The sequence below is a fragment of the Phyllobates terribilis genome, unplaced genomic scaffold (genome assembly GCF_046119375.1).
Source record: "Phyllobates terribilis strain yellow unplaced genomic scaffold, ASM4611937v1 Scaffold_1__5_contigs__length_1240528914, whole genome shotgun sequence".
Taxonomy (NCBI): domain Eukaryota; kingdom Metazoa; phylum Chordata; class Amphibia; order Anura; family Dendrobatidae; genus Phyllobates; species Phyllobates terribilis.
Window position 1 is genome coordinate 321360774 of NW_027362761.1, and position 8242 is coordinate 321369015.

General features: G+C 42.8%; 1 protein-coding gene across 1 annotated transcript in view; it reads left to right on the forward strand.

The window, feature by feature from the left end:
* The window catches only part of LOC141262882 (uncharacterized), a 110523-nt gene extending 102508 nt beyond the window's left edge, over positions 1–8015 (forward strand). Inside the window, exon 7 of the mRNA XM_073676334.1 lies at positions 4152–8015. Coding sequence (XP_073532435.1) covers positions 4152–4829 — 678 coding nt within the window. The 3' untranslated portion in view covers positions 4830–8015. The remainder of the gene's footprint in view (positions 1–4151) is intronic.
* The last annotated feature ends 227 nt before the right edge of the window (positions 8016–8242 follow it).

The window sequence follows — 8242 nt, forward strand, 5'->3', positions numbered from 1 at the left end:
CCCTTATCTAGCCTTGTTACATTTTTGGAACAACACAGAAAACCCTGAGGTGAAGAGGGGAAACCCTTCGAAATTGCTCCACACCCTACTTATCCTGGCAAAAAAACAATTACTTAAATACTGGCTAGAACCCAACACCCCCCCCATTGAAGAGTTGACAGCTCAATTGAAACATTTTATGTGTCCCGTGCCGGGGCGCGCGCGCGTTCTGTGTCCCGTGCCGGGGCGCGCGCGCGTTCTGTGTCCCGTGCCGGGGCGCGCGCGCGCTCTGTGTCCTGTGTCGTCTCTTATGCCTGTGTACCGGCCCATCAACCTGCACGCCGCTTGACTATGACTGCTAGTCAAATTTGAAGGTACCAGGGTAAACATTAGGTATAACTAATGTTAGAAATAAATAGCAGTACACAATTTTGAACTATCTTTTTCCACACTGATTGTTTCCCCTAGGTCAGCGGTGGCGAACCTATGGCACGCGTGCCAGAGGTGGCATGCAGAGCCCTCCCTGTGAGCACGCGCTCCATCGGTTCAGTACAAGCACCGCCACCAGTCTAATGAGCCAGCGTCGTCACCTGTGCCCGCGCGCTGTGTCCTGTACCCGTGTGGCGCCCCAGCAGTCCGTTAAAAAAGTTGTCCACTACTTTTTGATTGCCCTATCCTACGGATAGGGCATCAATGTATGATCGGCCTGGGACCGCACCCGGCACCCCCGCCGATGAGCTGTCACTTGTGCAGGCGGCGGCTGCCGCCAGCCGGAAGTTCTTACCTGCTGTGCTTAGCTGTCTATCTGTAGTAGCCGCCGCAGGGTACTGCACATCCGCCTACCATTGAATTAAATAGGAGGCGAATGTGCAGTACCCCGCAGGGGCTACTACAAATGGACTGCCAAGCACCGCAGGTAAGCACTTCCGGCCAGCGGCAGCCGCCGCCAGCATCAATGACGGCTGATCGGCGGGGGTGCCGGGTGCGGGACCCCTGGCGATCATACATTGATGCCCTATCCTATGGATAGGGCATCAATCAAAAAGTAGTGGACAACTTCTTTAAGGGACTTTATTCCCTCATTGCCATTTTAAAGCAGCAATCAGGAATAAGGCTGTATCGCCTCCCAGTGTCAGAAAATCTTCAGGATTTCAGCTACCTAGGGCCATTTTTTCCGGTCCCCTATCACATGATATTAACAGCAATCAAGTAAAGGAAAAAAAAGTGTGCCAATGTTACAATGATTGCTCTTTCTTCTGACATAATAATATAAATGTGAGAAGAGAAAGAAATAATGCCCCTGCGCTACCCCCGCCATCACCGGGCCTTCCACCTCCATCCCCTGGCCTATGCCTCATCTCCTAAAAAAAAATGGCGGACGCATGCGCAGTGCACCCTCTGAGATCTGCTGGCCGGTACCCGGCCACAGCAGATATTTTTTTTTCTATTGGTTCCTTTTGATCACTGTGATATCGATATCACAGTGATCAAAAGGCAATAATTAATCAAATCCCCCTTTATCATCCCCTTAGTCAAATAAAAATTATAAAATAAAAAGTATATTTTTTTCATTCTTTGCAGTTTGTGTTGGGGTTAGGGTTGTGTTAGGGGTGTTTTGGGGATAGGATTAGGGTTACGGCTAGGTCTAGGGCTGTGTTGGGGTTGCGTTATAGTAGAGTTATGGTTGGGTTTAGGGCTGTGTTGGTGTTGCGTTATAGTAGGGTTACAGTTGGGGTTGGGGCTGTGTTGTGGTTACGGTTGGGGTTACGTTTGGTGTTGGGGTTACGGTTGGGGTTGCGTTATAGTAGGGGTTGGGGATGTGTTGGGGTTACGGTTGGGGTTGCGTTATAGTGGGGTTGGGGTTGGAGCTGTGTTGGGGTTGGGGCTGTGTTTGGGTTGCGTTATAGTAGGGTTGGGGCTTTGTTGGGGTTATGGTTGGGGTTACGGTTGGGGCCGTGTTGGGTTTGGGTCTGTGTTAGGGTTGCGTTATAGTAGGGTTGGGGATAGGGCTGTGTTAGATTTACGGTTGGGGCTAGGGCTGTGTTAGGTTTACAGTTGGGGTTAGGGCTGTTAGGTTTATGGTTGGGATTGGGGCTGTCTTAGGGTTGGGGTCAGGATTGCATTTTTTCAAAAGTAAAAAAATAATGATGGCAATATGACGACTAGTGTTGAGCGCAAATGCTCGCTACTGGAGTTTGCATCAGCTGCTCGGGTATGCACAGAGTATTACGGATGCTCGAGTGACATGCTAATGTATGAGTTGTTTTTTCTAAAATAAAACCTCAGCATTCAGGTTAAATTGCCATGTTGGGCACTTTGCTATAAATCAGTGGGTTTTGGGTTGGAGTTTGGGCACTCAGTCTCTAAAAGGTTCGCCATCACCGGCCTAGGTCCATTACATCTGGATTGAGGGGGGAGGTGTGGGGGGGGGGAGTGGAATGGAGGGATCATTTGGTGAAGGTCTATAATACGAACATAGGTGGTCTAATCTAACAAGATGGCTTCAATAAATCAGCGTATTAACTGGATTGCATGTCAATTAAACTGATGTAAGTTACATTGTTATTAAGTTCTTATATTATATTGTTTTGCTTTCCCAATCAAATATGTAAGAACTATCTCTTTATACCCTGTTTGCAAACAGGTATCTGATTATCACCTTTAATCTGGTATGTTTTGTTTCTTTTTGAAAAAGTTAATAAAAATTCTATATTAAAAAAAGAAAAAAAAACAGGAGGACTGAACGAGGATCACAATTGGTAAATAGTAGGGTTCAATCAGTTTATGTTCAGGTTCAAGTAACAATTACTACTCTCTTGTCTGACCCTCGGATTAACAACCCATGCCTTTATCAAAAAAAAGCCTCACGGGCATATATGAAACTGTTGAGTTTGGGTCAGGAGACCTGTTGCCAGTTCACACTCAAGCTGGTTTCACACGTCAATGTTTCACAGTCCAAGTCAGAATATTGCAACAGAAGTTGGCCACATAAAACTGTCCTGTTATTGGTCTCCTAGCTGGTCAGCGAGACCTTATTTACAGACCTTAAAATAGAAGTGAAAGCTGGACAGAGTGATCAAAGGACCCGAAGAGGTTAATGGGCTGAGCAGTGAGCGGGTCAAAGAGATAACGACTGACAGCAGAGGTAGACCGCACAGGAATGGGGTTAGGGGAGTATATTTTCATCTATTCATTTTATTGTGTTTGTCCACTTATTGTATAGCTATCGAAAGCTCTTACAAAAGTAGAAACTCTTCAAGCACAATAATTATGTAACCAGTTTAGAACGGACTGTGCTGGTAGTTCTTATGGCAATGTGTTACAAGACCATACACACACTTCTTCATTATATTAACTAGTTAAAGGGGTATTCTCAAGTTTGAAAGTTATCCCTTATCAATACAATATGGGATAACTTCCCAATCACAGGGGATATAACTGCTGTGACCCCATTAAATCCAAGTACTGGGGCTCTGAAGGGTCCATGTGAATGGAGCAGAGGTCGAGCATGTGCACTGCCGCTCCAGTCCATCCTATGGTAGTGCTGAAGACCAGCTGAGCGCAGTGCATTCATTAGAAATTAATAGAGCAGCAATGCGCGTAATCGACCACCGCTCCATACATACAAAGCTCTTCAGAGCTGTGGGTCTCTGGATAGCTGGGAGCCCCAGTTCTCAGAATTGCTAGGGGCTTCTGTGGTCAGACTCCCAGCAATCGGGAAGTTATTCTGTACCGCATAGATGGGTGATGACTTACAAACTTGAGAATACCCCTTTAAATATAAATGATAAAAACTTGACTGCTTACAAGCTCAGCAGAATATGTACTTGGAACCTGACAGCCCCCTGCACACCATGTCCCGCAGATTACTGTGAAATGTGCTGTACATTTGGAGCTTTCCTCTTTGGCATGCCACGTATATCCAGCATAATTGAGCTACGATATAAAGCAGCTTTGAAACTGTAGTGAAGATGGTGGGGATTATGTATGTGTAAAACCTCGTGCTAAAAGCAAACAATGGGGTAACCAATAGCAGAAAATAAATGACTTTGAAAATGTGATATTTTTTTCAATTTCTGCAATGCTGCACAAAGACTGTCATTATACATATTAGTCATCGGTTTTAATTTTTCCATATGTGATATTAGTAACACACCGTTTTGCCTTTCTAGGGTTGCGCTGCGCCTGTGAAGACACCAAGCCCCCAGATTCCCAGGAGAGTGGGGTCTGCAGCACAGATTGGGGAAAATTGTATCCGCTTGTATTCAGAATCCTCAGACAGCAATGCGTCTTATCCCCTTACACACTCTGCACACCTCCATAGACACCTCCCATCAGGAAACCTCAAGAGGGTGCGTCCATGTTTTGGATTGCTAAGTGATTCCTCGGACTCTGTCCGTTCTGACCAGACATCTGCTTTTGCAAAGGAGAACCACAATCTGTGCCAAAAGCCTGGCATAGAGTATCCAAACTCACTCAAAGTAACATCAAACAATGGAGTGCGAGCCAAAGAGCTCTCAATGGACTTTGAAAAGCCAAATGCTGTTTTTGTGATCTGTGAAGAAGCGGATGATCAACAGCCCTTGGTATTTGATGACCAGCTGAGCTCCCCCACAGAGTGCGAATTACACAGTTCTTATATAAGTTGTAAAGCTAATAACTGCTCCCTTTCATCCAAAAGGTCTTGCAGTCATTTAAGTCCTTGGGTGAAGTCTTCAGATGTTTCCATTTATCAGTGTATACAAAAGAACATAAGTCTCAAGCCTCACTGTAATACCACTGTGGGTAGGCCTGACTATGGAGGAAGCACAGATTTCCAGTCCCCACCAATAGCATTGGTTACAGAATGACTGCACTTGGTGACGTTATATTTGTAATAGACTGGTGGCCTTTATATATTTCCATCTGATGCTGTTTCATGGTGATCCGGCTATCAATTTTTTATTTTTTTTGTAAAACTGGCAAAGAAACACTATTAACATCATTATTGCAATTACCATTTTCTATAATGACTGCCACACATCATCTGTCTAGTAATTCCGGTGTGTATTTCACATTCTTTGGAGCCTGATATTACTTTAAACAATTCTGTATTATTTAAGTGGACACAGATCAGTCATTGGACAGAAACAAATCAGCAAGTTCTCTCCTCCCTAAGGCCGTTTTTACACATCATGGAGTGACTGCTGAGTCTCCTGAATTGAGCTAGCTGGCTCATAGACATATGTAGGGCAGGGAGTTTAGGTGATGAGATGCAGGGGTTAAGTCAAGTCTTCCGATCTGAGCACGGTCCTTAAAGAAGTTGTCCACTATTTTTACATTGATGCCCTATCCTGTGGATAGGGCATCAATGTATGATTGGTCAGGGTCCCGCACGTGGCACCCCCGCCGATCAGCTGTTATTATGAATTGAATAGGAGGCGGATGTGCAGTACACCGCGGCGGCCACTACCACTTGACAGCGGAGCCCGGCAGGTGAGCACTTCCGGCCGCCGGCACCCATAACAGCTGATCGGCGGGGGTGCCGCGTGCGGGACCCTGGCCGATCATACATTGATGCCCTATGCTATGGATAGGGCATCAATGTAAAAGTAGTGGACAACCCCTTTAAATATGACCACAAATACGGAGAGTGTGAATCTGGCCTAATCTTTGCATAAAGTCAGACTTTGGGATCTACTTTAATGGCTTTACATTTATTTGTTCCAGGTAATCTGAGTGACCAACTTGTACAAACCAGCCAAGTATAGGGTGTACACTACGCACAACTTTTTGTTTTTTTTTCCGCACGAGTCGTAACGCACAATGAAACCATTTGTTACATACTTCAGAGGCCATAGGACCATCATTTTTCAATGCGCCTTTGCTAGAGAACTAGTCACTCCCTTTCCCTCAGTTCACTTCCATGTTGTCATCTTCGACACACTATTTGGACATCTATAATGTATAATCACTATCTTGGGACCAGGCTGTGGAGACTGTGAAATATTTACATGTCCAGGCCTAACTTTTATGCATTTAATCACATTCATTTGCTGTAATGATGTACACAAAGGGATTTGCTGGATCATTGGAAAAAAGTAATTGGACCATTAGGCTAAATTCACACGTAAATGACAATGACACAGCATGTTATCGAGGTAGAAAATACTCTATTCACCTGCATTCCCTGGTAAACGATAACTGAGTTGGTTAAGAGAGACACACAGAATCCACACCTAAATCTCTACACAAGCCTTAATGTGTGAACATGGCCTTACTGGCAGATGCATAGACTGGTAACCTCATTGAATATTTGCATTGTTTTCTAAACTTGCATTACTGCTACATTGGAAAATATACACACATGATGGTGTTGGTGTAAGAAATTGTTGCAGTTTTACTGAAATTGGCAACCATGTTTTCTATAATGAAGCATTACTGCTTCAAAGGAAAATCACATTGCAGTACCCCTGCTGCAATAACTATACCTATAGTTATATTCTGTAAAGGGGGTTGCTGTCTGATTTCAAACACACAACTAGAATAATTGTAAGCTTGTTGAACAGGTCCCGTTTGGGCGCTCATCTGTCAGTTGCAGTGGAAAGTTGCTAGGAAGGGTCTATGGACAACCCTTTGATTGAAATGAAAACTGATTTCTGTTAGACTCCGACAAGGATTACATTGTGGTGGTCCTCAAAATGCGACACATGATGATCTACTAATCCTGAAAGGACCCTTCAAACAAAATAACACTTCCTAATCACTTAACAGTGAATTTCTTGAGCTTCACTTTATTAATATGTACGTCTATAATCTATGGACATTTAAAGGTGATTGAAAAATTGTTTAAGGGGTTATCATAAAATTTTACATTGACGTTCTCTCCTCTGGATAGGCCATCAATATTAAAACCTATCCAGGTAATGCCGATGGCCCCACCTTTCCCCATCCCTCAATAAGCCGTTTAAAGGAACTGCCAAGCACCGTTCTATACTCTTAGTAGTGGGTATGCCTGATATTACACTTAACTCTCATTTGACTTGAATAAGATGAAGCTGTAGTGAACTGTAATACCAGGCCTAGTCGCAACTAATACTACCAAGCTTTATTTGGTGAACAATTAAGGGTGCTGATTGACTGCGATGCAGACGCCAATCAATGTTTTAAGAATATGCTATCAATGTTAAAGTCCCATATTACCATTTTACACTCCTATTCAATCACATCAGATGTTTTATTTATGGCTAAAAAAACAAATCTAATTAATTCTGATTAGACAAACTAAAAAGGTTTATAAAAATCAACTTTTGTTCTGTCTGCAACTCCTTAACTAGGTTTCCAGATGATACATTTGTACTCCAGCAGATGGTATCGGGAGGTATGTTATGTGTAGGTATCATAGTTTGTGCACAAATGATCATCTCTTCAGGATTGTGAACAGCTCTTGACCAGATGGTGGTGGCCATGTGATGTAAAATGATTTACTATGTTGATTTTCCTAGTTATTGGCATGTGTAGATATCTTGGCTGTTATGATTTTAATTTCAATGTAGCCCCAGAATGATTTGCAATATAAGCAAACACATTTAATGAATAAAGGAATTGTATGGTTACTTACCCATGAAGCTTCGAGCAAATATCATTTTACTAACCAGCTTTTAAAGCAATAGTGTAAAAAAAAGCAAAAAAAAAAGCAAACCTGCAGCCTAGATAAACTTTTATTCTCGATTATATATTTGGGTCAGGGGTCCAAGGTGAATGACTAGCTGAGATTATCGTACTAATTTGATCATGTTAATTCATAGTGTGTTACCAAAAATAATCCATATGAGAGTGTGTAAAAATGCACGGAGCGTTCTTGTGTTTAGTACCACAAACATCATCTACTTATTAAATATGTTTTAAATACAAATTGGAAACCATTTAGTGTAAGGCTACAGTCATATATAGCAGATTTGCTGAAGAAAATTATTGCAGCAAATTCAAACAAAACCGCTGTCTAAACTGGTCTCCAGTAATGATGTCATATTCCATGTCAATGGGCAGGGAAACGGTCAAGGAAACCTTCAAAGTTCCCAAAGAAGTGAGAATAGTGTTTTCATTGTGAATTTAAAGAACTTGGTTGCTGGTCTGTAGCTTAATCTACAATAATTGGGGTTTGTTGTTGTTCATGATTCGTGCACTGAACTGAGTGTTGAAAATCCACAACAAATCAGTTCTCAGTCCACATCAAAAATTTAAATAATTGTGAATTTAACAATCTGAATTACAGTCCAATTTT